Raw genomic sequence first — 26,282 nt, forward strand, 5'->3', positions numbered from 1 at the left:
CCTACCTCCAGCCTCCTCTCCCTTCATTTTTTTCTAGACATATTCTCTAGTGCTTTTTAAAAATTAGACATGTTTAACTCTCCATATAACCACTCAAACCCTTTTCTATGCACTTAAATATACATGTGTATTTATGTAGAAATAAATTTTTTAACTAAACTATGTACTTTACATCTTGCTTTTTTCCACTTAATATGTCTTAGAATTTGCTCTATTTTGGTTTATATAGACATAACTCATGTTTTTCAGCTGCTGTGTCACACTTAAAACTACGAATGTATCATGGTTTTTTGTGGTTTGTTTGTTTAGGGTATTAGCTCCCTCACCACGGCTCAAACTTGAGCCCCAAACAGTGAGAGCACAAGAGTCCTAAACACTGGACCACCGGGGAATTTCCTGTGCCATAGTTGTGTTTTTTTTTTTTTTAATCTATTTCTGTTTTTACTATCTCAAATAGTGCTTCATTGAACAGCATTTACAATTTATATTCTTGTGTGCATGTGGTAATGTTAAGGGTAGAGACATAGAAATGAAATTACTGGGTTAAAAGGGTAGGGTATGCATATTTTAGGGCTTCCCAGGTGGTGCAGTGGTAAGTGAAGTGAAAGTCCCTCAGTTGCTTCCGACTCTTTGCAACCCCATGGACTATACAGTTCATAGAATTCTCTAGGCCAGAATACTGGAGTGTGTAGCTTTTCCCTTCTCCAGGAGATCTTCCCAACCCAGGGATTGAACCCAGGTCTCCCACATTGCAGGTGGATTCTTTACTGTCTGAGCCACCAGGGAAGCCCAAGAATACTGGAGTGGGTAGCCTATCCCTTCTCCAGGGGATCTTCCCAACTTGGGAATCAAACCAGGGTCTCATGCATTGCAGGCGTATTCTTTACCAACTGAGCTATCAGGGAAGCCCCGTGCAGTGGTAAAGAATCCGCCCAACAGTGCAGACGCTGCAGGAGACAGGTTTAGTTCCTGGGTTGGGAACGTTCCCTAGAGGAAGAAATGGCAATCGACTCCAGTATTCTTTCCTGAAAAATTCCATGGACAGAAGAGCCTGGTGGGCTACACTCCACAGGGTCACAAAGAGTCAGACACAACTGAGCATGCATGCACATGCATGTTTTAAAATTTAAACTTTAATGGATATTCTCATTTTTCTCTCAAAGTGACAGGATATACCAGTGTGCACTTTGGTAAGAGCATTTATTTCTCTGTAATACTTAGTATTATCAAGCTCATTTTTGACAATTAGATGATTAGAAAAATATTTTAGTTCATGTTTCCCTATTTCCTGTTGTCACCCATTTTCCCTCTTCTGTGTATTGTGTACTCATATGCACGTCCTTCACCGTTTCTGGGGGAGCAGAATTGTAGTTCTTTTTATGTACTTTTTCAAATATTTTTGTTATGATTTGTTTGATTTTCTTTGTTACGATTTCTCTGAAATCGGTTGGTCTTCCCCTTTGTCGTGTTTTTCAGGGCCCAGCTAAGTGTCACTTCAGTAGAGTGGACTCTCTCAATTCACTGAGCAGGGAATAGCATATTGCTCATGTTTCTAGAATAGTACCTTTGTAGTTATTTTGTTGTAATATAAATATAGCTATTTGTATGTATTATTTTTCCTTTACTAAATTAAGTTCCTCCATGCAAAAAACTGGGGATTTCCAGTGGCTCAGCTGGTAAAGCACCAACCTACCATTGCAGGGGATGTAAGAGGCGCAGATTTGATCCCTGGGTTGGAAAGATCCCCTGGAGGAGGGCATGGCAACCAACTCCAATATTCTCTCCTGGAGAATTCCACAGACAGAGGAGCCTGGTGGGCTGCAGTCCATGGGGTCGCAAGAGTCAGGCACAATTGAGTGCACATGCGCACATGCATGTGTGTGTGCACAAGAAACCATGCTCTCTTCTGAGTGTGCCCCTGACAGATAAATGGCAAGCATTCAGTGACTTGACTTTGTGTTAGTTGAATGAAGCAAAGGAGGTATGTAGAAAAAGGAGAGGAGGGTGGCGTCCGAATGGTAGAGGATATTCATAGCCATAGTAAGTAAGAGGTGTGAATTTTGTTGTGGTTGGTGAGCAGTGAGGCGTTTTTAAGGACCAAATAGCCCACTGGATTTGAGCTTTCAGGAAGATCAGTTTAGTAGCACTGAGTAAGGAGAAGGGGAGGAATCGAGGCATATTTACAACTGGAGGCCGTTACCAAATTGGGGTGATGGATGTGGGCAGTCTAATGATAAAGCTAGTCAAGCCTTGGAGTGGTGCAGAGGTCAGAGAGTTGGGTACATGGTAAAGGTACCCAACACATGGTAAAGGACCTAGCAAGATATGTGTCAAACACGTGAGGAGCCAGTTGGAGTGAAATCGAGTTCAGTTTTAGGCATGTAGAGGACGCTCTTCTCAGTATTACTTTGAAGGGTGGCTTCCTTACAGCCATAGGACAGATCTTGACACTCTAGGTCATTCATCCTAAATCCAGGGGGTTTTAGCAAACTCCTAGAAACAGTTTTTTTCAAATCTATTTTGAAAGTAATTATGTTTGTGTTTATATGTGTGTATGTTATATTCTTGTCCTTTTTAAAAATTTATTAGCTAAGAGGAGTTTTTAAAGGCTGCTCCAGAAAAACTGTGAACCAGAACTGGTTTCTGGTTCTGTTTGCTTATTGACTAGCTGTGTGGCCTTGAGAAATCAGAACTCTGAATTTTAGGTTTTTACCTATGTAAAATGAAGAATGTTGAAATAAATGATTCTCAAGCTTTTTTTAAATCTCTGATCTTTACCATGTAATTCTGATTGTGATCTTTTTTTATGTTTTTAATTTTAATTTTTTTGAATTATGAAAGTATGATAACACATTTACAGGAAGTTTGGAAAATATAGAACAAGGTTACATACAGTTCCACTATATATTATAATTATATTTTTAAGTACATAAGTTCAATATCAAACTCTCGAAAATTAATAGAATGAGTATACAGAGAAGTAGAAGGATATAGTAAAGCACTGTGAACCAATTCAACATAATTACGATTTATACAGTTTTCATGTTAAGAGTAGGATACAAATTCTATTCAAGTTCCCACAGACTGTAAACTTGGAGACACTGAAGCATGCTACGCTAAGTCGCTTCAGTCATGTCCGACTCTGTGCAACCCCATAGACGGCAGCCCACCAGGCTCCTCTGTCCATGGGATTTTCCAGGCAAGAGTACTGGAGTGGGGTGCCATTGCCTTCTCCAGGGACATAAAACAAGGTGCAAAGCTTTGATGGTCTAAAGGTAGTGAAAACATAGAGTCTGTTCTCTTATCACTGTCGAGTTAGGATAGAGACCAATCCGATACTGATTTGTCTGCAGCAGTTCCTAGGATGAGGGCATTGAGAGTCCTGGGATTCCCAACAGGGAACTCTGTGTGCCATCACCACTTGATACTTCTTTTGTGCAAAACATGACTTGGTTTTGCCCCTATCAGTATATTGCTTTTAAATATGAATTTTTTAAAAAAATCACACAAATAATATTAGCAAAACTCAGAATTTCAAATATCATTGGTTTCATTGCAACAGATCACTTCTTAATGTTGATGGTTTGTGTTCCTTACCCCATGGTTTGTGTGATTTCTTGGGTAGTTTTTATTGTGGTGAAATGTGATTGCTGCTGTTTGATGTTTTCCACTTCAGTTTGGTATGGGAAGTTTCTTTTAAAAAAAAAATTTAAAAAACCACTGTAGACTTGTTTACATCTTTGCATTAAGTCCCATAAATGAGATTATCAAGTGAAATGGCATTGACATTTTGTGGTTCTGACTTTTGAGTACTCTTTCTGATATTGATTACTGTTTTAGCTAATTCAAGAAGTATGAAACATGAAATGTCAGCAAGAAGCTCTTATATTTCATTTTGCTGGTAGCAAGATGAACAGCCTTTGCCTTTTAATCACCTCTTAAGCTTTTGAGTATCTTCCTTATCTCTTCAACTGGAGCAAAAAAAATTTTTTTTAACTCTCTTGCCTCCCCACCTCTCAACCCTTGAGAATCTAATTACAGCTTTGGAGATGGTCTTTTGTTTACACTAAGGTTTCTTATTTGCAGCTTATGTTCATTCAGAGCCAAGGCCAGGTTCAGCTGACAATTGAGCTTCTGGACACAGAAGAGGAGAACTCCGATGATCCTGTAGAAGCAGAGGTATGGATGAACATAATGCAGAAACTGTGCTGAGAGTATGTTGTGCTCTGAGAGTCTGTGTAGGGACTGTCTGCTAGAAGCCCAGCCAGTGTTAGCCTGTTTAAGGGTCAGGACCTGATGCTTAAAGTATAGGTCGTGTCAGCCATGTCTTCGACTGAAGAGACTGCCTAGGGGTAGATATTTAGAATTAATGGCAGTCTCATCTAGCTTTTAGTAAAGCCCTCTCCTCAGAGGAAATCTCATGGTTGGCAGCTTGTTTTTCTCCTAAAGCGTAAGAAACAGCAAATGCGGTGCCATCTGCCCAGTATCATCTTGATTCTTTTGAGTCATGTTTACTTTCTGTTGGGATAGATGGAGCCAGGAGTTCAGCCCCACAGAGTAGATGGCGAGTGAGTCGGTTGTCACAGCTGGGTCTAGCAGATAATATTAATGAGAGAGGCAAGCATCATGTAAGACATTGAGGGCATATGGAGGGGAGGAGACTGTTGTTTTATGGGAATACGGTTGCCGAATCTTTAATTTTTTAAAAAAGTGTCCAGAAATTCAGATTTTGATGTGAAAGGTGCTGATTTTCAAACATTTGCCACTATGCATTTTGTTCTTTAACAGAACCCTCTGTGGGGAAATAAAACTTGTCAGTGAGCTACCTTCTAACCATTTACGACTTCTGATAACGCTGAAGTATCTCAGAGAAGCTTTAAGTTTTGCATTCTCACAGCTTTTTTAAACTGTGTTTCAGTACCACTTAACAAGCATGTCATTATGGGAAGAGATTTTTTTTTTTTTTTGATCTTGAAATTTAAGGATTTCAGACATTTCAGTCACAGAATTTGCTAACCCACCTGTTGAGGTTGGAGTTCAGGGTTTTTGCCTTCCCCACACCCATGTTGTGTTCACCCTTCTAGCGCTGGTCAGACTACGTGGAGCGATACATGAATTCTGATACTACCTCTCCTGAGCTTCGTGAGCATCTGGCACGGAAACCAGTATTTCTCCCACGGTGAGTGAACCATGTCGTGTATCGGCAGCAGGACACTTCTTTCTGCGTGTCCAGGAACGAGGGGTTAGCTCACTTTCAGGTTCTTGGTTTTCATTTTATCTATTGTTCTATTTACTGAGGACAGTAATTTGAGGTTTGTGTGGCTTTTACGGCGTGCTCTTACCTGGAGCGTATGCCCAAGCATCAGGGAGGTGAGAGTTTTAGGAATCAGTAATAACTTCCCTTTAGGAATATGTGTCAGAGTCTCCAGGTTTGATAATTCACTGGGAGGACTCACAGGATGCAGCCATACCCACAGTAATGATTTACCATAATGAAAGGATACACAGCTAAATCAGCAAAGGCAGAAGGTGCCTGTGACAAAAATCAGAGGCGCAAGCTTCTAGAGAGTCTGTGGCTTCCATTGGAGTCACAAGGACACTCTTAATTCCTCCAGCAGCAAATTACAATATGTTTGAAATGCTGCCTACCAGAGAAGCTTGCTGGAGACTTGGTGATGTGAGTTTTTTTATTGGTTGCTAGTCCTCTAGGGTACCCTCTGCCTAACTTGTACCAAAATTCCAGACTTCCAGAAGGAAAGCGGGTTTTCAGCTTTCCATTTACTTTGTACAAACAGTTTAGGTACAGTGAGGCACGCTTAGCATTTAGAGAATGATGGAAACTCTCCCACGATCCACAGTCCCAGAACCCACCCAGGGGACAACCTTGTAAGCAAGGTGTTCAAAGGATGGCAGCCTTAGTTAGGCTGGCTGTGTTGCTCTTAGCAGAATTTTTGAAATTTCCTCCCTGTATATGGGGAAATTGTGTATGTTGGACCTCTATCTGAAGATGAAAACAAAGTTTCAGAAGTAGAAAACAGGTTTTGCTGTAGTTGAGCGGCTTTCTTCCTTTTCCAAAGTTTGGGAATTGAAATCTCATGTCTTTTATTCCCAGAAAGGTATTATGATAGTGTGATTAGACTCATTCCTGATTGGAACATGGAAAGAGGTGTGAACAGAAGGACGCTGCCAGCTTCTTCTACTCCTTGAGTCATTTAGCAGACTTCAAGCAGCTGCTCTGTGCCAGGCCCCTTTCTCAACAAAACAGATTTAGTCTCCATGCTTATGAAACAGTACGAATAAACATAAGATCGTATATTTCTCACCAGATTGGCAAAATTCTTAAAAGATTTGTAAACTGTATTATAGCAGGTGTAGGGAAGAGGGGAGCGACTTTCACATACTTTAGGGGGAAATATTGATACAATCATTCTGAGGTCAGAGCAGTTAAAATGCAGAAGACTTTACCCTGGACCTTTGGTTTTTAATAATTTGCCTTACAGCTATTATTACAGCTGAGGTTATTTTTCAGTCTTTTTCTTTGAAACCCTTAAATTCTTAGAGATTGAATACCCGCCAAAGCTCTTATTTATGTGAATTATATATAGTAATATTTATCACATTTAGAAATTAAAACTGAAAAATGTTTATGAATTCATTAAAAAACAATACTAGATGCATTCCATGTTATTATCATAAATAGTATTTTAATGAAACACTACTTCAAATTAGTGAAAAGAGTGGCATTGCTCTCCATTTTTGTGAATCTGTTTCATGTCTGACTTAGTATAACAACTGGATTCTCATAGCTGCTTCTATATTCAGTCTGTTGCACTGTTTTGTTTGGTTGTACTATGTGAAGATAATCTGGCTAGAAAAGGAAGTATTTTCATATCCTTTCAGATAATTGTAGATATTCTTTGATATGACAACAAAACTCTCCAAGTAGTAGTTTCTTAAAGGTTAGTTGCAGTATCACTGAAAATACCAACAAGCCTGTCAAAATCCATTGGCTTATCTTATACTTTGAATTTTTTCTTGCATGGTTTTATAACTTCATACAGTCAGTTATTTGGAAAATGTGAATTCACCGAGTTATGCAGACCTACCAAATGTTGACATGTTTTCCTTTTACAATATTCCCACCCCTGCCTCCACACCACCCCTGAAAAAAGCCACATTTACTAATATTGCCGTTGACTTCATCAGTCACATCTTTAAGTAGTGGCAAGTTGTCACTTGTCATGCTGGCCGGTACCAGTTTATCAAAATTCAGAATTTTACTTGAAATCTTAAAATTTATCTTTAACAACAAATATGCTCAGTTGTTTTTCCTTGAGGTACCAGGCTCCCTTGTTCATTTTTGAGAAAATATCTGCCAAACATCCCAGACTGGCTAGTCAGCTATTCTTCTGGGTAAAATGTGTGAACATTTGCAGTTCAAGTGGTGCTCAAGTGCTTTCCTTCATGAGTCCATTGTACTTTAGCACACAGAGGTGCTTTATATGTAGTTCCCATTTCATCACCCAGCATATTAAAAAGGTGTGAAATAAGGGGCTTTAATTTCATAAGAAATGTTACTGCTTCACAAGGACATTCTTAAGTCAGACCAGCTTTCCTTTTTGTTTAATTGCCAGCGTGTGGCCAAAGAGTACAAAGATAGCTAAGGAGGTTGGTGCCACCATCAGCTTTTTTTTTTAATCACTGTTATTTTTATACCGCTAATGCTAATGTTAGTACTTTGTGTCTTGTCTTGTTTTTTTAGAAAGAAAGACAATGTTTTAGTATTATGAAAATAGTTTTGATCTCACAACTTCCTCAAAAATGTCTTGGGCCCTCCGACAGTCCTTGGACCAAAGAAATGCTGTTCTATGAAAATGTATATGCACAAAGATATTCACTAAAGCAGTTTTTAATAGCAAAGTATAGGAAACAATAGAATTGTCAAGCTGACAGCCTTTCTCTGCTTGTTGTTGAGGGGATTAAGCTCTAAATACCTGCCAAGGCATCCACTGATGTGAATTATCTTTTTTCATATGTAGAATGGCACTGATTATGTACCATCTTTGGGAGAACTGAAAAAATAGACATTTGAATAATTTTTTGTGCTCTGTGGTTCAGGTGAAGAGCCCTGATTGATTCCTGTTAAAGAAATGTTAAATTAAGACGTATTTCGCTGTAGCAGCTAAAGAGAATGACACAAATCTATGTTTAATGAAATGAAAAAATAAAATCTTTATGGCATTAAGTGAAAAATTGAGAGAGACCTAGAAGATTTTAAGCCAAAACTGCTAACAGCGGGACTTCCTTGGTGTCCGGTGGTTAAGAATCCGCCTGCCAATGCAGGGGACAGTAGTTCGATCCCTGGTCCAGGAAGATCCCACATGCCAAGGGGCAACTAAGCCCATGTGCCACAGATACTGAGCCCATGCTCCACAACAAGAGAAGCCCCCACAATGAGAAGGCGGCGCACCACAACTAGAGAGCAGCCCCCATTCGCTGCAACTAGAAAAAGCCCACGTGGAGTCACGAAGACCTAGCACAGCCAAAAATAGATAGATTTAAAAAAACAAAAACCCAAACTGCCAACAGTGGCTACCCCTGCCAAGGCAAGTGGGATTTTGAGAATTGGGGTAGGGGGTAGTTGGCAATTTCTACCTTTTATTCCATGTGTCTCTGCAGTTGAAAAAAGATTTTTTTAACAGTGAAACCATTGAACATTTTTTTAGATGTATGTAGTTGTGATCAGCTTCATGAAGGCATATAAGAAGGAAAAATTGGGGGGCAGTCATGGGAATCTGCATCTGGAGGAACTCTCATGCTGCAGGGCTTTGCTGCTTTGCAGGAATCTGCGGCGGATCCGGAAGTGTCAGCGTGGTCGAGAGCAGCAGGAAAAGGAAGGGAAGGAAGGAAACAGCAAGAAGACCATGGAGAATGCGGATAGCCTGGATAAACTGGAGTGTAGATTCAAGCTGAATTCCTACAAGATGGTATATGTGATCAAGTCAGAGGACTACATGTACCGGAGGACCGCCTTGCTGCGGGCTCATCAGGTGAGAACCAGTATTTGGAATTTCTCCACACGCCTCCCTCCTCAGCCAGCACCAGGATGCTGTTACAAAGTACCACAGACTGCATGACTTAACAACAAAAACTTACTATCTTAATACTTATAGAGGCTGGAAGTCCAAAGTCGAAGTGTTGGCAGAGTTGTTTCGAAACTTCTGAGGACTGTGAGGGAAAATCTGTTTCTTGCCTTTCCTAGCCTCTGGTGGTTTTCCGGCAATCACCGGCATTGCGGGGCTTGCATATTTCTGCCTTCGTTTTTACATGGTATTCTCCCTAAGTGTGCATCTGTCAAAATTTCCCCCTTTTTAAAGAACGCCAGCCATACTGGATTATGGGTCCACCCTCCGACGGTATGAGCTCATCTTAACTAATTGTATCTGCAACAACCTTATTGCCAAATAAGGTCACATTCTGAGGGGTGGAAGTTAGGATTTCTGCTTGTGAATTTGTGGGGGGACAGCTTAGTCAGTTACAGCACCTTCTAGTGAACAGAAGCTTCTAGTGAAGCTACTCCCAGCATTCACATTTCCGGTAGTATTGCTTGTGGGAGTCCTGTCTGTGTTCACATGTGAAAGGCCTAGTGCTGTTATGTACCAGGTATTGTGCCTGAGACTACAGCCACGAGATAAGAGCATGTAAGGTAGTGTGATGATGTGCATTTCCAAGGAAAGAGACGAGGTGGTCAAGGGTGACTGGCACACAGAGCCCTGCTTTTGTTGGGAAGACCTCTCTAAGGAGGTGACCCCTGAGGCCTGTACAGTGGTGAGGATCCAGCCTGGTGCAGAGTTGGGTTGGTACTTTTTAGGCAAAGGAAACAAGCAGGTGCAAGGCTGGGAGGGAGGAAAGGACTTCACATGTTCAAAAAACTAACATCAGTTGTGGGGGACTTGCTTGGTGATCTAGTAGTTGAGGCTCCACACTTCCAGTGCAGGGGGTGCATGTTCAGTCTCTGGTCAGGGAACTAGAATCCCAAATGCCACATGGCAGGGCCTTTAAAAAATAAGTAAAACATCATTGTGTTTTGAGCCATAGGGGAAGTGGGATGCATGAAGTTGGAAAGGTGGGCAGAGGCCACATTACTTATTTTTACAGGCTATGGTTTGGATTTTGAGATACATTGAGACTTTGTTGACAAAGATGTAGACTGATGGGAGTGAGCGAGCGCACCAAGTTGGATGGGCAGAGACCACTCAAAAGATTGCTCATCCAAATGAGAGATGATGACTGCCCAGACTACCAGGGTTGTAGAGGGATTTTAATTAGATTGGAGGGACTTTCCTGGTGGTCCAGTGGTTAAGACCCTGGAGCTTCCAATCCAAGAGGCATGGGTTTGATCCCTGGTCAGGGAACTAGGATCCCATATGCCATGCTATATGCCAAAAAAGGATTGGAGATCTAATTGTCAGGATGTGCTAATGATTGGATATGGGGAGGTTAAGAGAAAGGAGAACATTAAAGATGCTACCTGGTGGTTTTTGTTTTTTGGTTTTGTTTCTTTGTTTATTTTGCTTGAGTAACTGGGAAGCTTAGGGATATGTCTGTTAACAGGAAAGGGTTATTACCAGGTTTGGGAGGCAGATCAAAGGACTACAGAACATTCAGGTGGGAAGCACAGGGTGGGCAATTTAATGTACTTCTCTCTCGGTGCTGTGTGTTATATGTCTGCGTGTCAGATTCAAATGATGTAGGGAGCTGGGAAACACCTAATTCATCTTTGTATCACCTTCCCTTCCTTGCTATGGGCACCAACAAGTATGTTGGAGGTAGGAACAAAAAACCTCCACTGAAGATCTGCTGTGCCCAACAATCTGATGGACAGAGTGGGATAATAGCAGGAAGGGATAGTGGGTTTTAAACCCTTTGCCTTGCGCTGTGACAGAAATGACCAGCAGCCTCATTGTCTCACTCAGGGTACATTAGAATCGGCTGGGTTGCTGGTTTAAAAATACAGGTTGATGGAAACAAGGAACTCTGTATACGTTTTTTCCAAGACCTCCTCATTCCCCAACACACCACCACATGGTGATGCTGCAGACTAAAATCGAGACACACTGAGCTAGTTCTGACCAGACCTTGGGTTGGCATTTCCCTGGGGGCTTTATGATCTGTAACCTGAGCCCACATCTTTCCTCTGCTACGTTAGAAGAAAATTGGATTTTGTATTTGAAGGGTTTTTTAGTTCTAGTTCATGGAGGATTTCTTCTTCGTTCTATTTTGCAGTCCCATGAGCGTGTAAGCAAGCGGCTACATCAGAGGTTCCAGGCCTGGGTAGATAAATGGACCAAGGAGCATGTGCCCCGTGAAATGGCAGCGGAGACCAGCAAGTGGCTTATGGGTGAGGGGCTGGAGGGCCTGGTGCCCTGCACCACCACCTGTGACACAGAGACCCTGCACTTTGTGAGCATTAACAAGTACCGTGTCAAATATGGCACAGTGTTCAAAACCCCGTAACTGCAAAGCCAGAGCAGATAACTGGAGGGGGGTGGTGTGTGTGGGGGGGCGCGTGTACTCGCACACACTGAAGAAACAAGGAAGATGCCTTTCAAGCCTCACTGGGCCTCTCTGGGACATGGCCACCTGATCTGTGCGTGGCTGGTGCAACCTGGCACCAAGTGGGCTACATATAAGGAACGTGTGATCCCTTACAAAGCCGGAGTTGGAACTTTTCCCAGGGGTTTTGGGTATTAGCCTGCCCTGGAGGGGAGGAAACCCACGCAAGCACAGGGACACGCAGCTTGCACACACCAGCAGAGCGGAGACTGGAGCCTCCTGGGGCGACCTTCAGTGAGGGAACCGGATGCTGTTCACACCTGGACTGGATGGGCGAGCATCGACTGACAGACTTGAGGAGTCAACGCTTAGATGGATTGTAACTCTGATGGTCACTGCTCCTTTCCTCTTCCCCCCAAAAAGGAAAAAAAAAAAAAAAAAAACTGGATTGGATTTTTTCTCCTGGTCACTTGAGCACATCTAGATCACCCATTAGGTTTTCTCTGGGACCTGCAGTTTGGCTTTGGGATTGATCATCTTGTGGATTTGATTCCTGATGAATACCTTGCTGCCCACCCTTTCTTCTCTCCTCTGGTTCTCAGCCTCAACAAATTCAAATCAGTCGTCCTTTTTAGCTCCCGTGGAACTGTTTTGTACCTGCTTCTTTACTAGTCTACCCTAGTGCCATCCACCAGCTTTACTCACACACACACACACAAACACAATTTTAACTTGGTTTTTCTTTTTTTTTTGTAAATAATGTACATACTGTCAATTTTTTATTAAAGGAAATATGCTTTGATGTGCTAGCATAACTGCTCTAGCTTCTTGTGTACCATAGTTCTATGTGGCTTCAGGTTTAGTACCTGTGAACAGGTGTACAAGACATTTATTACACTTTTTACCAAAGGGAGTTACCGTTGTAGTACTTTTGTGTAAAACTTGTCTTCCTTCTTGCCCCAACTTTTTTTTTTTTTTTTTTTTTTGTAAATAAATAAAGCTTGGTTCTTAAGGAATGAACTCTCAACACAAGTCCCTTGTCCTCACCAGAGAATACTGTGAAGCAGGGATTTGGGCTTTGGTTCCTTATCTACATACAGTACAAAAACAGGATTTTGCTTTAAATAGTTAGCAGTCAGTTGTACTTGTCCCAAATCAAAATATCTCAGATTTTAAAAATAGAATTATTCATTCTTTTGGTACATATTCTACCCCCTTATTTCAGCTGTTTGGAAATATTTTATATATGGGTATATTGTGCAGCTGTATAGTTTGTGCTTCTCTATTTTTTACCTTTATTGGAAATGGGAGTGAACAGCTTAAATACCAAACCAGTGTTTGAAAGAAGTGTGTACACAGTGTGTGGTATAAATGGGGTTAGGAGGGAGAAGACTTGATACATTAGCAACTGCAAATGGTATATATATGTATATACATATTTTTAATTACATAAATTTAAAGCAGCAGATATTTAAACATGAGTGATAAGGATTTTTGTATGTGGGCAGCCTGGCTTTTCTGAACAAACACCAACTGAGCCCCTCCCAGGACTTGGGTGAAATTTTCTCCAGCAACCATTACTCTAGTCAAAGTAAACAACAGTGTTCCTGTGTGGTTTTGTTTGCTTTTTAATTAAAAATCCCTAATATCACCACCACAAAACCACAGGTTTTTTTTGCTCTGGACTTTCCTTACGAATGGTAAGCTTATCTGATTTTTAGACTTTTTTGTTGGGGGGCGGGCAGTGGAGGATGGGACAACTGTAGGAGACTCAGCTCACATGTGTGAAGTGGCAGGAAAGGCTTGTGGGAGGAGATTCTGGTGAAGCTGCAGCACTGCCTCACATGGAAGGTGGAGTGATACTGATGGGTTGGGTAGGATCTTCAGGTTTTCCGCCAGTAACTCAGCCCATCCCCATCTGCTTAAGAAAGATCATGTTGACTTGGAGTTAATAGGGGGAACTGATTGAACCTGACCCAGGCAGCCCCAGCTATTGCTGTGTCTGCAGAGGGTTATGTCCAGAGCAGCTGCCTGCAGGTCAGGATAAGGTTTCAGGACCAATCCTACTAGTGCAGCCAGAAGAAGGGAGCTTCACCTACAGCCAGGATTTACAAACAGCATTTTTATGTCTCCTGTCTTCTGACATCTGAGCTCCAAGCTCGGCTCAGCCTGTCTTACAGCAGCAAGTTATATTTTAAGTCGTGTTTGGTATTCTGTACTTAAGTCACCTTTCCCTATGATTTGCATTTGAAGTGTTGTAAACTTGGTCAGTATTTCTATTAAAATATCAGGGGTCGGTCATGTTGTGTATATACTTTTCTTCCTAATGATTTTATAGAGAAAGATTTCATCCCATTCCCTGGAGGGAGGTGGGGGAAAGTTGCCAATAGACCACCAGAGTAACATGAGGGTGAAACTGGAGGTGTTTCTGGTATTATGGCGTCTCTGAACTCATCAGTCCCTGTAGAGAAATGCATTATTCTGTTACGCTCATGAATTCTATGTCTGATCTGCCATCTCAAAGTCTTGAGCTTCTGGCGATGGGCAGCAATTAGCCATATACATAAAATAGAACACGTAGTAGAGGAAGCTGAGGTTACTGGGGTATAAAGCACTCCCTATTTAACACATGTCCGCCGAACGGCTTGAAGGCACCGGTCCCTGGCGCCACTTTAAGCAGACACAAGGACCATAGGCAAGGAGGTTCCGCTTGTAGCTTCTGACACTAGGTGACCTGCATCTGCAGCAACCGAAGCTCCCACCAGTCGTGCCTTCGGTCAGTCTCTGTACTAGGCTTTTCTCAGAATCAAAGCGTCAGACTTCCTGTTTTACTTAAGGATTTGCCCAGTGGCGACCAGCTCGGACCGAGATAAGAGTAAAGCCTCAGAAGCGCAGCTTTTAGCTTTCAGCTTGCTGCTCAAAAGTTCGGAGCAGCAGGGCTTCACTGAGCCGCTGGTGTTCCACGGAAAGCTGCCCGGGCCTGGAAGGCGCCGGAACCTTTGGTTCCAGGCCGTGGACCGCGCCGGCAGCGCCTGGGGCCTTCCGGGGAGAGGAGAGAGGAGCGAACGCGTGGCGATGGCGGCGGCGCCGGCCCTGAAGCACTGGCGCACTACGCTGGAGCGGGTGGAGAAATTCGTGTCGCCGCTCTACTTTACCGATTGTAATCTCCGCGGCAGGTGTGGCCCCCTCGCCCAGGGCACCCGCCAGCCGCATCCACGAGTCTCTAGCCTTCCCTTCCGGGGGAAACCCAAGCTTCGGCCACATGGGCCGAGGGACAAAATATCCGCCTCAGATAGTGCTGGGGCCCAGGAGGAGGGAGTGGGGAGAGACTGTGTCGTGGGGCAGCCCTCTCGGCGGTGGATGGAGGGAACGCGCATCCCCACCCGCCGGATGGCCCACGAGCGCGCGCCCACCTGCCCCTCCCGCCCAGGCTCTTCGGAGACAGCTGCCCAGTGGCCGAGCTCTCCAGCTTCTTGACGCCCGAAAGACTTCCCTACCAGGAGGCAGTCCAGCACGACTTCCGCCCCGCGCAGGTCGGCGACAGCTTCGGACCCACGTGGGTAAAGCTCCAGAGAGAGGGCGGAGCCCCTGGGCCCCACCTCCCAGCTTGCTTGCCGCCCCTAAAAACCTCCATTGTCGGCTCTCTGCCCTAGACAGTCACTTGGGGCAGAGCAGCACCCTCTGCTGGAGATAGCTCCCTGGTTCCTCAAGCCTTCATGGAAGAATTTTCTCTTCCCAACTTCTCTCCCCACGGGCTTCCCTGGTGGCTCAGATGGTAAAGAATCCGTCCGCAATGCCAGAGACTTGGGTTCGATTCCTGGGTTGGGAAGATCCCCTAGAGAAGGGAACGGCAACCCACTCCAGTATTCTTGCCTGGAAAATTCCACGGACAGAGGAGCCTGGCGGGCTACAGTCCATGGGGTCACAAAGAGTCAGACACGACTGAGCAACTTCCACTTCACTTCTCCCAGCTCGGTGACATCCCTTAGGAAGGGCAATCTAGGACAGATCACAGACCCCTGATTCTCTGCCTCCTTCCCTCACCTTGCTGCACACCCCATCGGTTCTTTCTTGCGGATCAAAGCTGAATATCTTGTGGTGCTGCAGATTCTGGCAGAAAGTCTCAGGCCCTTGCTGACCCTTAATCATAGGAAGTATGTCGAAAGGACAGGGCTTTGACCCCTAGGCTCATCTTAGTGGTTCTGTTGCAGATGGTGGACCTGTTGGTTCCGTGTAGAGCTGACCATCCCAGAGGCATGGGTGGGTCAGGAAGTTCACCTTCGCTGGGAAAGTGATGGAGAAGGCCTGGTGTGGCGTGATGGGGAACCTGTCCAGGTGAGGAGCCCTGCCCTGGGTCAGGTGTGGCCACATTTCAGCCCTGGTCTCTGGCGAAGCCACAGCTGAGTGGCTGTGCCTGCAGGGTGGTATCAGGATTTCAGGACTGGATGAGTTTTTGCTTAGGCCCCTGTGTAATTGTTCCTTCTTATATTTAAGCGGATCACTTAAGGTCGCAACATAATTAATGCTAAGCTAACTCTGCCACTGACTGGTCACCCTCCCATTCTGGAATGAAACTAGTTACTAATCAAATACAATAATATGTACAGCAGATGGACTTATTAAGCCTTTACTAGGTGCTAGGTGCCAGACTAGTGGCTTTTCAGACTATATCACTTTTTATTTTTAATTTTTAATAAACTAGTTTTTATTATATGTAATAGATGCTTATGGCAGATGGGGAGGAGGACTTTGAAACAGTTATGGATAGTATAAAGTTTACAAAGTCCTCTTTACCTGAAATAATGGGTCTCTCCTTCCACCTCACCCCCAGTTCCCCAGATAGAGCCACTATGAAGTGCCTTGTTTATGTATCCAACTTTATCAGGTTTAACCTTTATAATTCTATGTGATAGGTTTTTATGGCCAGTGGCACAGACAGTAAAGAATCTGCCTGCAGTGCAGGAGACCTGGGTTCGATCCCTGAGTCAGGAAGATCCCTGGAGAAGGGAAGCTACCCACTCCAGTATTCTTGCTTGGAGAATTCCATGGACAGAGGAGCCTGGCGGGCTACAGTCCATGCAGTTGCAAAGAGTCAAACACCACTCAGTGACTAACACTTTCACTTTTCACAGACAGAAACTGAGATATATAGAGGTTAGCACACTTGCTTGGGTTCACACAGCTTCCATTTCAGTTTGACTAACCCTCAGTCTTGGGTTAGGACTGTTGCTCTTCCTGTGCAGAAAGGCAGCAGACCCCTCCCTCCCTCCCTCCCTCCCTTCCTTGGCTCAGTGGATGTCTCCTGAGTGCCTTCTCTGTGCAGGTCCCTGTTCTAAGCACTGGGGGTATAGTGGAGAATGAAGCAAACCTTTCCCTGACCTCATAGAATTTCCCTTCAGATGCTTATTCAGGAGTACAGAGGCCATCAGAAGCCACCAAGGACCTGACACCTGCCTAAGACCCCACAAGACCAGTGGCTTTTCTGCTGGTCAGCAGGTGCCATTTGGTGGTCATGGTGCTAACTGCCTTGGGGGGTGGGGGGCACTTGCTACCAGAGGTCCCTGATTTGTCAGTCTTGGCCTTGGGAGAGAGGAGCTAGTGCTGGAGGTCCAACAGAGGGGCCTGGCCCCCTTCAGCTTGTACTTCAGCAGAACTGTCCACAAGCCTCAGGCCTTGTCTCTTTCATTCTGCTCCTCACCAGGGTTTGACCAAAGAGGGAGAGAAAACCAGCTACGTTCTGACTGACAAGCTAGGGGAGAAAGACCCCCGGAGGTGAGTGAGTCCCTGGACTATGGCTGACCATTGCTGTAGGGGAAGGGGGCACCAGAGGGAGAGGAGCCGCCGAGGTCCAGAGAAACACATCCACTTTCAACACCACCATCTTCTACCTAGTTTGTTTTTAAAAAGCAGGATTTTTCTGACCAAAAAGATAGCATTTTAGTTCCTACATTAAATGCAAAAAAGCACAAAGAAGTAAATATTGATAATTCCCATTACCCCATCACCTAGAGATATCCATTATTAACAGCTCAGCATTCTTCCCAGAAATTTTTTCAGAGGTGTCGTTTACTAGCTGAGGTGGTATCTCTTTGATATTTTGCATCCTGATTTTTTAAAATTCCATATTGTGCATTTTATGACACCATCAAAAAACTCTGCTTAGATGTTATATTTTATTATATTCAGTGTTTATTAAACATTGTGTATCTGATGTTTCCAGACATGGGGGCTATGATGGTGAATGATGTGATCTTTGACAGCAAGGGGGACTCACATGTACATATACAATTACAAACTGATGAGGGCTCTGAAAGAAAACACTCTGAGTGGGAGAAATCTGTTCTAGACTAAGGAGAGCGCTAGGGGATGAGTCCCAGAAGGCTTCCCGAAGGAAGTCATGTTTGCTTTCTGAAGATTGAGCAGAACAGCACCACAGCTTACCACACTGCTCCGAACAATGGCCTGCCTCTGTTGGCTGACAGATCGTTGCTCTGAAAGCTGGACCTGGGAGATCCAAACATGTTTTTAATGTGCTAAGAGGGTTCTGAGACCCAGGCAGTGCTTTGTATAGACAGCTTTGGAAATAAGTCTAAATAACATAATTCACACACTTCCAAACTCAGCTACTTACCCTCCTCAGCCGAGGCAGAATGTGGGCTTAGTCTGCTGTTTCCACCGTGGCCCTCTGTCACATGTCCCTGACATAACTGAGATCCTCTGGGTGGTAGATCCTGAGGGCACATGAGGAGGGGTCTGTCGGATGCCTTTCTGGTACTCCCTCCCCAAGCCCCAGAGTCCTCTACCAGTCCCTTGGCCTGAGGCTGCCTCCCCACATTTGTAGCCTGACCCTCTATGTGGAAGTAGCCTGCAACGGGCTCCTGGGGGCTGGAAAGGGATCCATGATCGCAGCCCCTGATCCAGAGAAGATGTTCCAGGTGAGCCGGGCTGAGCTGGCCGTGTTCCACCGGGATGTCCACAAGCTCCTGGTGGACCTGGAGCTCCTTCTGGGCATCGCCAAGGTACTCAACACCCCCACCCCACCTGGATACTCTCTAGAGCCCTGTTTCAGGCAGGCTGTTTCTTGGGTCACGTAGCTGGGGCTCTGGGAATCCAGAATAGAGAGAGTGTTTTGTGCCTGAGTGTTGAGAGGACTTCCCTGTGTAAAGAGGAAGAGGGAGACAGTGCTGAGCAGGGGGACCAGCAGGAGTACAGGGTTGGTGGTAGGGAGGAACTCTGCTGAGAACCCATGGGAGATCAGCTGGGGTCTAATTTTGGAGCCTCTGCTTGCTTGAGATGGGGATTAAGGGGCAGAACCCTGCTGCAGGGCCTCGGGGAGGACAACCAGCGCAGCTTCCAGGCCCTATACACTGCCAACCAGATGGTGAACATATGTGACCCTGCCCAGCCTGAGACCTTTCCAGTGGCCCACGCCCTGGCCTCCAAGTTCTTTGGCCAACGTGGGGGTGAAAGCCAGCATACCATCCACGCCATGGGGCACTGCCACATTGACACAGGTAGGGCAGCAGCTGGCCGGGTTGTCTCGGCAGGAGGGGGGGGGTCAGGAGTGGTCTTGAAGACCTTGTTGCGCCCTGAAAGCATTGTGTGATCCTCATCAAGTTCTTGGACCTCAGTTTTCCCCATGTGTAAAATGGGGAAAGGGGAATGGACTGTAGGTTTTGCTAAATGTGCCCTGGATGGCATCATGCTAGATATTGGGGGGAGGGGGGAGGATTATTGAGACTGATGATCACAAAATAGGCAGAGACAGTTGCTGCCATGATGGAGGGAAGTATAGGGAGCCCAAAAGAGGCGCTTAACCCAGCTGGGTCTGGCAGATTCAAGAAGGGCTTCCTAGAGGAGGTGACCTTTGAACAGAATGAGGATGAGTAAGAATTTGACAAGGGTGCCCGAGTCCTCAGACAGGAGTGATGTGGAAGTAGTTGAGATGGGGATGCAAGCACAGGGGGAGGCTTCCTGGGGAGGATCAGGAGTTCAGTTTGGAACCTGATGAGTCTGCAATGTCAGGCTTAAAGGAAATTACATTTTTAATGAACTTCCAAGGTATTGATTCTGATGCAGCTGAAGTTTCTGAGCCACAAAATCAGGGCTTTCTCTGCTGTGTCAAAGCGTGGGATGTGGAGTTCTGGGCTGGTAAAGAAGGAACTAGGAGGCCTAGGTTATGAGAGGCAGCAGTGCCTCAGGCAGGACAGCTGGCCCAGGCGGCTCCATCCAGGGAAGCGGTGCCCTCTGTTCCGGGATGTGTTCCGTGTGTGTAGGGGAGGGGCCACAGCTGCCGCTTCCTAAAGGATCCTCTCTAAACCCCAGAATAAGGCCAATCCAGGGACTGGGGTCCCAACTTCCTGAAAACTGCCCCGCTAGCCCCAGCCATGTAAAAGTGATAGCTCAGGAGAGATGCCACAGGACTCAGCAGGGAATGGGCTGGGATGGGAGGAAGGCTATGGTGACCCCCTGGTGGCCCAGGAGGGGCCTGGTTGGGTGCTAGGGGACAGGGGTGCAGCTGGAGGTCTGTGAGGGGCTGGGGACCTGGCTGCTGTCCCTCTATCCTCACCCTCCTCCCCGCCTAGCCTGGCTCTGGCCCTTCAAGGAGACTGTGCGGAAATGTGCCCGAAGCTGGGTGACGGTCGTTCAGCTCATGGAGCGGAACCCCGAGTTCATCTTTGCCTGCTCCCAGGTCAGAGGGACGGCTGTGTGAGTGGTACCTGGAGCCCAGGGGGTGCTAGTGTGGGGTTCCCAGGGCTTCTCAGCCCACCCACTGAGCCCCAGGCGCTCAGCCCTGGGGGGGTTCATGTTGCTCCCGGCCAGCCCCCACCCCATCTGCCCCACAGGCGCAGCAGCTCGAGTGGGTGAGGAGCCACTACCCTGGCCTGCATGCCCGGCTCCAGGAGTTTGCCTGCCGCGGGCAGTTTGTGCCCGTGGGGGGCACCTGGGTGGAAATGGTGAGTGCCGTCTGCAGCCCTTCAGCCTCAGGCCTTATCATCAAGGGCTCTGTCCTCTGCTGTGCTGGTGACTTTCTGCAGGTCCTTCATGCCCTCTTATCAGTCCCTGGAATCCTAGGGCTCGGGACTCCCGGGGGGTGGGGGTGTCAAGCACTGTGACGGGCCATCTGTGTGACCCGGCCCCAGATACCTCCTGTCTGGCAGACAGACGGTTAGGCTGAAGTGAGGAGATGGACACTTCCAGGGCACTGGCTTCCCCCAGTGTCAGAGCCCTGGCTTCTCTGGATGGGGTGGTTGCCTGAGTCCCTGCCCATCTTGTCTGGTGCTGACCCCAGTGGCCCCCTTCTTCCCTCATGGCCAGGATGGGAACCTTCCCAGTGGAGAGTCCATGGTGAGGCAGTTCCTGCAGGGTCAGAACTTCTTCCGTCAGGAGTTCGGGAAGATGTGCTCAGAGGTAGGCGGGGAGCTGCTGCACCTGCAGGCAGAGGGGGCCAGAGCTTGCCCTTGAGTGAGGAGGGGCTGCAGCTGGGCCGCTCTGCCGAGCTCCCGGGTCCCCGTGCCTCAGATGCCTTCTCCCTGCAGTTCTGGCTGCCAGACACATTCGGCTACTCCGCACAGCTGCCCCAGATCATGCGTAGCTGTGGCATCAAGCGCTTCCTCACCCAAAAGCTGAGCTGGAACTTGGTGAACTCCTTCCCGGTGAGCAGGCCCCAGGGGGCCAGGCTTGGAGCAGGCTTGGGTCCCTCCTGGCCCAAACATTTCGTCCAGGCTTATTATTGAGGGGTCCTGGACAAACCACCCAGCCCCCACCCAGGGAAGGCATGCCTCTCCCGGGGTCACACAACAGGAGGGGCAGGTGAGGGAGGCCCGGCTCTGCCTCAGCCCTGACTCTGGCGTCTTTCTTCCACCTGTCTCCCTGCCTGCAGCACCATACCTTTTTCTGGGAGGGGCTGGATGGCTCCCAGGTGCTGGCCCACTTCCCACCCGGTGACTCCTATGGGATGCAGGGCAGCGTGGAGGAGGTGAGAGGGCATCTTGTGGCCAAGGTCGGGAAGGGATGCAGGCTGGAGTGGGCCGGGTATCCAGCCAAAGCTGACCAGTGTGAACCTGCCCAGGTGCTGAAGACAGTGACCAAAAACCGGGACAAGGGACGGACCAACCACAGCGCCTTCCTCTTTGGCTTTGGGGATGGAGGTGGTGGCCCCACCCAGACCATGGTGGACCGCTTGAAGCGGCTGTGCAATACCGACGGGCTGCCCAGGTCAGGCCTGGGTTCACTCTACCCCACCCTCTGCCCTTGCCCTGAGCCCTTCCTCTGCTCAAACTTTGGGCCCAGCGCCTCCCCTCAACCTTGTTCCCTCCGATCGCAAACCATGGGCACCCAGCTTCTACCCTGGAGGTGGGGTGGGAGAAAAGCCAAAGGTGGGAAGGGGCTTAAAGCCACTGAGGCAGAACTCTCCTGGGGGAGGGGGGGTCCAGACCTGCCTTTGTCTGGACAGGGAGTCTTCTGGGGGTGGCTCCTTTCCGTCGGGGCTGGACCTCTTGTCACACTTGCATGGAGGAAGGGTAAGTCGCATGGCCCAGGCTGGGAGACCCAAGCTTGCAGTCTCCCTCAGGGTGCAGCTGTCCTCTCCGGAGCGACTCTTCTCAGCGCTGGAGGGCGACTCGGGGCAGCTGTGCACCTGGGTTGGGGAGCTCTTCCTGGAGCTACACAATGGCACCTACACCACCCATGCCCAGGTTAGGGACTGGCTGCTGAGCCAGCGAGGAGGGGGTGCCCTAGAGTGGCCCAGACCGGGGAAAGAGGCTTGTGTTCCATGGAAGAGCTGAGAGGAGAGCAAGAGCTGGGTGCTCAGGAGCTTGGAGGTGGCAGGACTCACCATCTCTGAGGGGGGAGTGTCTTGGGCAGAGGGGAGAGGAGGCAGGCTTTGGGGGCAGATAACACACGAGGCTTCATCCAGGAGTTCCTGGAGAGCATCAGGGGTTCTGAGCAAGAGGCTTTGGCAGGGGGGCCCTGGGATACTTGCCCAGGCTCTAGACTGAGTCCCCCTCCCTTGGGCTCAGATCAAGAAGGGGAACCGGGAGTGTGAGCGGATCCTGCATGACGTGGAGCTGCTCAGCAGCCTGGCCCTGGCCCGCAGCGCCCAGTTCCTCTACCCGGCTGCCCTGCTGCAGGATCTCTGGAGGTCAGCCTGTTTTCTGTCCCCTGCCACCTGCTAACCTCACCCAGACGCCTCTGTGGTTGCCCCAGCCTCCCGGCCTTCCCCACCCCACCCACCTCAAACACCTCCCAGCCCTGCCCTTGGCCCCTGCAGGCTCCTGCTCCTAAACCAGTTCCATGATGTGGTGACTGGGAGCTGCATCCAGCTGGTGGCAGAGGAAGCCATGTGCCACTACGAAGGTGAGGCTGACAACTTTTCCACGGCTCTCGCACCCAGTACAGTGCCCAGAATGTCCCCCGTGGGACATTCAGGGGTCACCCCAATCCCCTGCCCGCCCATAACCAACCAGTCTCTCCCCAGACATCCGTTCCCATGGCAACACACTGCTCAGTGCTGCAGCTGCAGCCCTGTGTGCTGGGGAGCCAGGTCCTGAGGGCCTTCTCATTGTCAACACGCTGCCCTGGAAGCGCACCGAAGTGCTGGCCCTGCCCCGGCCTGGCGGGGCCCACTGCTTAGGTATGAGCTGGGGGGAAGGGTGGCTACTGTGGCAGGAGGGATCAAGGCCAAACTGAGAGTCAGGGACATTACCCTGGGGGTCTCTGCCCCGGGGTGCCCCAGGCTAGAGAGGAGGAGTAGGGTTCACCCCCTCCACCCAACCCTACCCTGGCCCAAGCATGGTTCCTGAAAGGTCAGGGAAGCCGCACTGACGCCCAGGCTCCTCCCCAGCCCTGGTCACCGTCCCCGGCATGGGCTATGCCCCTGCCCCCACCCCCACCTCGCTGCAGCCCCTGCCGCCCCAGCAGCCTGTGTTCGTAGTGCAAGAGGTGAGTGCCGGCGCATGGCGGTGGGGCGGGGGCTGTCCTGGGCTGTCCCTAACAACGTGGAAGTGCTGAGCCCCCCAATCTGGAGCAAGTGGCGAGGCAGAGCTGGGGCTGGGGGTCGGGTGGGCTGTTGGTTGTGGGAAGCCCCTGCAGACCTAGCCTCAAGGCCCTCTCCCACCAAGACTGACGGTTCTGTGACTCTGGACAACGGCATCATCCGAGTGAGGCTGGACCCAACTGGCCGCCTGACATCCCTGGTGCTGGTGGCCTCCGGCAGGTGCTAACCCCTTGCCCTCTCCCACTGCCTGGCAGGTGGACCCCAGACCTCTCGTTCCCTCTGTCCCGTGGCCACAGCTGACCACAGCAGCCCACGAGTGGCTCTGGACTGGGACCCACACATGGAACAGGGCCTACTCTCCACCCCACTCACCTCAAACAGCTGGGGAGACCAAGGTCATTTGGTTATAAAGTACTGATGTCCATGTCCTTCCAGGGAGGCCATTGCTGAGGGCGCCGTGGGGAACCAGTTTGTGCTGTTTGACGATGTCCCCCTGTACTGGGACGCATGGGACGTCATGGACTACCACCTAGAAACACGGTGCGGGGTGGAGGACTCTGGGTGGCAGTGGGTAGAAATACGAACAAGTGTACTGGGCCCACTCCGCCAGGCTGTTCTGGCTCAGCGCCTCTCCCCTCTATTCCACAGGAAGCCAGTGCTGGGCCAGGCAGGGACCCTGGCAGTGGGCACTGAGGGTGGCGTGCGGGGCAGCGCCTGGTTCCTGCTGCAGATCAGTCCTAATAGTCGGCTCAGCCAGGAGGTTGTGCTGGACGTTGGCTGCCCCTATGTCCGCTTCCACACTGAGGTAGCAGGGGGCAGGGTGGTGGGTGTCTTCCCTGGGTGTGGCTGGTGAGGAGGGGCCAGCCCCTTGTACCCCACCCCCCCCCCACAGGTACACTGGCACGAGGCCCACAAGTTCCTGAAGGTGGAGTTCCCTGCCCGTGTGCGCAGTCCCCAGGCCACCTATGAGGTCCAGTTTGGACATCTGCAGCGGCCCACCCACTACAACACCTCTTGGGACTGGGCTCGATTTGAGGTCTGCCATGGGGTGGTGTGGGGTGGAAGGTTTGGCTCCTCCCTGGCTGGGGAACAACTAGTTGTGTGGTATGGGGTGAGGAGGAACATGATGGTTTCTGGCATGTATGCCAGGCATTGTGCCAAATGCTTTATGTTCAGTTTGATATTCATGCCCATTTGGTGGCGTAAGTACTCTTAATCCACCTTTCCCAGATGAGGGACTGAGGCTTAGACAGGCTGTGTGGTGTGCCCAGGGCCTCCCGAGGTAAGAGCTGGAATTCAATCAGTCGTGAGGTCCCAAAGCATTCCTCAATCTAGGAAAAGGAGCTCTGGAGCACATGGAGGAGGGGGGCTACCAAGTGGGTCTCTGATCTACGCTCCAGGTGTGGGCCCACCGCTGGATGGATCTGTCAGAGCATGGCTTTGGGCTGGCTCTGCTCAATGACTGCAAGTATGGCGCGTCAGTACAGGGCAACGTCCTCAGCCTCTCGCTGTGAGTAGGGGGCTGCCCCAGGGACTGGTATGGGATCCTGGTCTTGCCAGGATAGAACTGCAGCAGCTCCGGTCTGTCCCTTTCCCACCCTTCCCACCCCAGCTTGCGGGCGCCTAAGTCCCCTGACGCCACCGTGGACATGGGGCGCCACGAGTTCACGTACGCGCTGATGCCGCACAAGGGTGAGTGTTGTGCCCCATACCCCTCTGCCCTTCTCGGCCTCCGCTACGGGAAAACGCCCGTAGTCTGGCGCCCTGACCACATGTTCCACCACACGTCCCTTTTCCGGTCTCCCAGGCTCGTTCCAGGACGCTGGCGTTATCCCCGCTGCTTACAGCCTCAACTTCCCCCTCCTGGTGCTGCCCGCCCCGGGCCCGGCGCCCGCTGCCGCCTGGAGTGCCTTCTCAGTGTCCTCGCCCGCGGTGGTGCTGGAGACGGTCAAGCAGGCAAGGGGCGGGGTGGGGTGGGGGCGGGTTCGGGGCGGGGCCTGGTGCCGGCCCCACCCACCACTCACCTCCCTCCGCAGGCGGAGACCAGCCCCAAGGGCCGCACGCTCCTGCTGCGGCTCTACGAGGCCCACGGCAGTCACAGCGACTGCTGGCTGCACACGTCGCTGCCGGTTCAGGAGGCTGTCCTGTGAGTTGGAGCGTGGGGTGGCAGTGGGGGTCTTGCCCTTGCGGGGCCCTCATGGCCCCCTCCTGTTCTGCAGCTGTGACCTCCTGGAGCGCCACGACCCTACTGGCCCCCTGCTCCTCCGGGACAACCGCCTGAAGCTCACCTTTGCTCCTTTCCAAGTGCAATCCCTGTTGCTCGTTCTGCAGCCCCCACTGAACTGAGTCCCTGAGGGTGGGGTTTTGTTTGTGGAAGGCTTTGGCAGCGCCTCAATTCTGCCTCCTGAGCCTGATGCAAGGGTCAGTTATCTCTTAATAAACCCTTGGCTCAGGAGCCTTGCCGGTAGCCCCTGATCAGTCCCCTCAGGGCCCATCCTCAGGCTTTGAGGGGACAGTTTTTACCCCAGGTATTTGGGGGCAGGGGCAAGACCTAAGGTTATCTGTGCATGCAGCGTCTGGATTGCAGCCCCCATGAGAGAGACCTGGGATACTGGTGACCATAAGCTGACTAAAAGACCATGATACAAGATGGTGTTCTGGGACTTCATGGTAGTCCAGTGGTTAAGACTATGCACTTCCAATGCAGGGGGCATGGGTTCAATCCCTA

The 26,282-nt window shown here is 49.1% G+C and overlaps 2 protein-coding genes across 7 annotated transcripts in view; both read left to right on the top strand.

Annotated features, from left to right (window-relative positions):
- SIN3A (SIN3 transcription regulator family member A) overlaps window positions 1–12,371 on the top strand; it is a 67,036-nt gene extending 54,665 nt beyond the window's left edge. For all 3 annotated transcript variants that reach the window (XM_055555795.1, XM_055555796.1, XM_055555794.1), the window contains exons 18-21: window positions 4,087–4,179; window positions 5,085–5,179; window positions 8,843–9,050; window positions 11,287–12,371. In XM_055555795.1, the coding sequence (XP_055411770.1) occupies window positions 4,087–4,179; window positions 5,085–5,179; window positions 8,843–9,050; window positions 11,287–11,517 (627 nt within the window). In that variant the 3' untranslated portion in view covers window positions 11,518–12,371. The remainder of the gene's footprint in view (window positions 1–4,086; window positions 4,180–5,084; window positions 5,180–8,842; window positions 9,051–11,286) is intronic.
- A 1,627-nt stretch (window positions 12,372–13,998) lies between these two features.
- Window positions 13,999–26,009, top strand: MAN2C1 (mannosidase alpha class 2C member 1). Of its 4 annotated transcripts, none has more exons than XM_055555800.1 (26): window positions 13,999–14,732; window positions 14,987–15,112; window positions 15,768–15,891; window positions 17,258–17,328; window positions 18,398–18,575; window positions 18,881–19,070; window positions 20,142–20,248; window positions 20,403–20,513; window positions 20,875–20,967; window positions 21,096–21,212; window positions 21,440–21,535; window positions 21,629–21,774; window positions 22,130–22,253; window positions 22,578–22,699; window positions 22,829–22,914; window positions 23,036–23,210; window positions 23,390–23,499; window positions 23,641–23,773; window positions 23,990–24,094; window positions 24,203–24,359; window positions 24,447–24,590; window positions 24,955–25,064; window positions 25,167–25,246; window positions 25,362–25,510; window positions 25,591–25,700; window positions 25,774–26,009. In XM_055555800.1, exons 1-26 carry the CDS (start codon window positions 14,632–14,634, stop codon window positions 25,898–25,900), a joined length of 3,192 nt encoding a protein of 1,063 aa, XP_055411775.1. In that variant the 5' UTR covers window positions 13,999–14,631; the 3' UTR covers window positions 25,901–26,009. The 4 variants fall into 4 exon arrangements, with proteins under 4 accessions (XP_055411775.1, XP_055411772.1, XP_055411774.1 ...); XM_055555797.1 differs by having other exon boundaries at window positions 23,036–23,191; window positions 23,402–23,499; window positions 23,679–23,773; XM_055555799.1 differs by lacking the exon at window positions 13,999–14,732 and having other exon boundaries at window positions 15,074–15,089; window positions 23,036–23,191; window positions 23,402–23,499; window positions 23,679–23,773.
- Window positions 26,010–26,282: the final 273 nt, after the last annotated feature.

The sequence above is a fragment of the Bubalus kerabau genome, chromosome 19, assembly GCF_029407905.1.
Source record: "Bubalus kerabau isolate K-KA32 ecotype Philippines breed swamp buffalo chromosome 19, PCC_UOA_SB_1v2, whole genome shotgun sequence".
Classification (NCBI taxonomy): Eukaryota; Metazoa; Chordata; class Mammalia; order Artiodactyla; family Bovidae; genus Bubalus; species Bubalus kerabau.

Bases quoted from the DNA above. Each gene is read 5' to 3' on its own strand.
- MAN2C1 (XM_055555800.1), top strand. From the start codon at position 14,632: ATGGCGGCGGCGCCGGCCCTGAAGCACTGGCGCACTACGCTGGAGCGG. The intron at 18,576-18,880 runs GTACTCAACACC...ACCCTGCTGCAG, and splicing joins TCCTTCTGGGCATCGCCAAG to GGCCTCGGGGAGGACAACCA. The intron at 24,095-24,202 runs GTGCGGGGTGGA...TCTATTCCACAG, and splicing joins GACTACCACCTAGAAACACG to GAAGCCAGTGCTGGGCCAGG.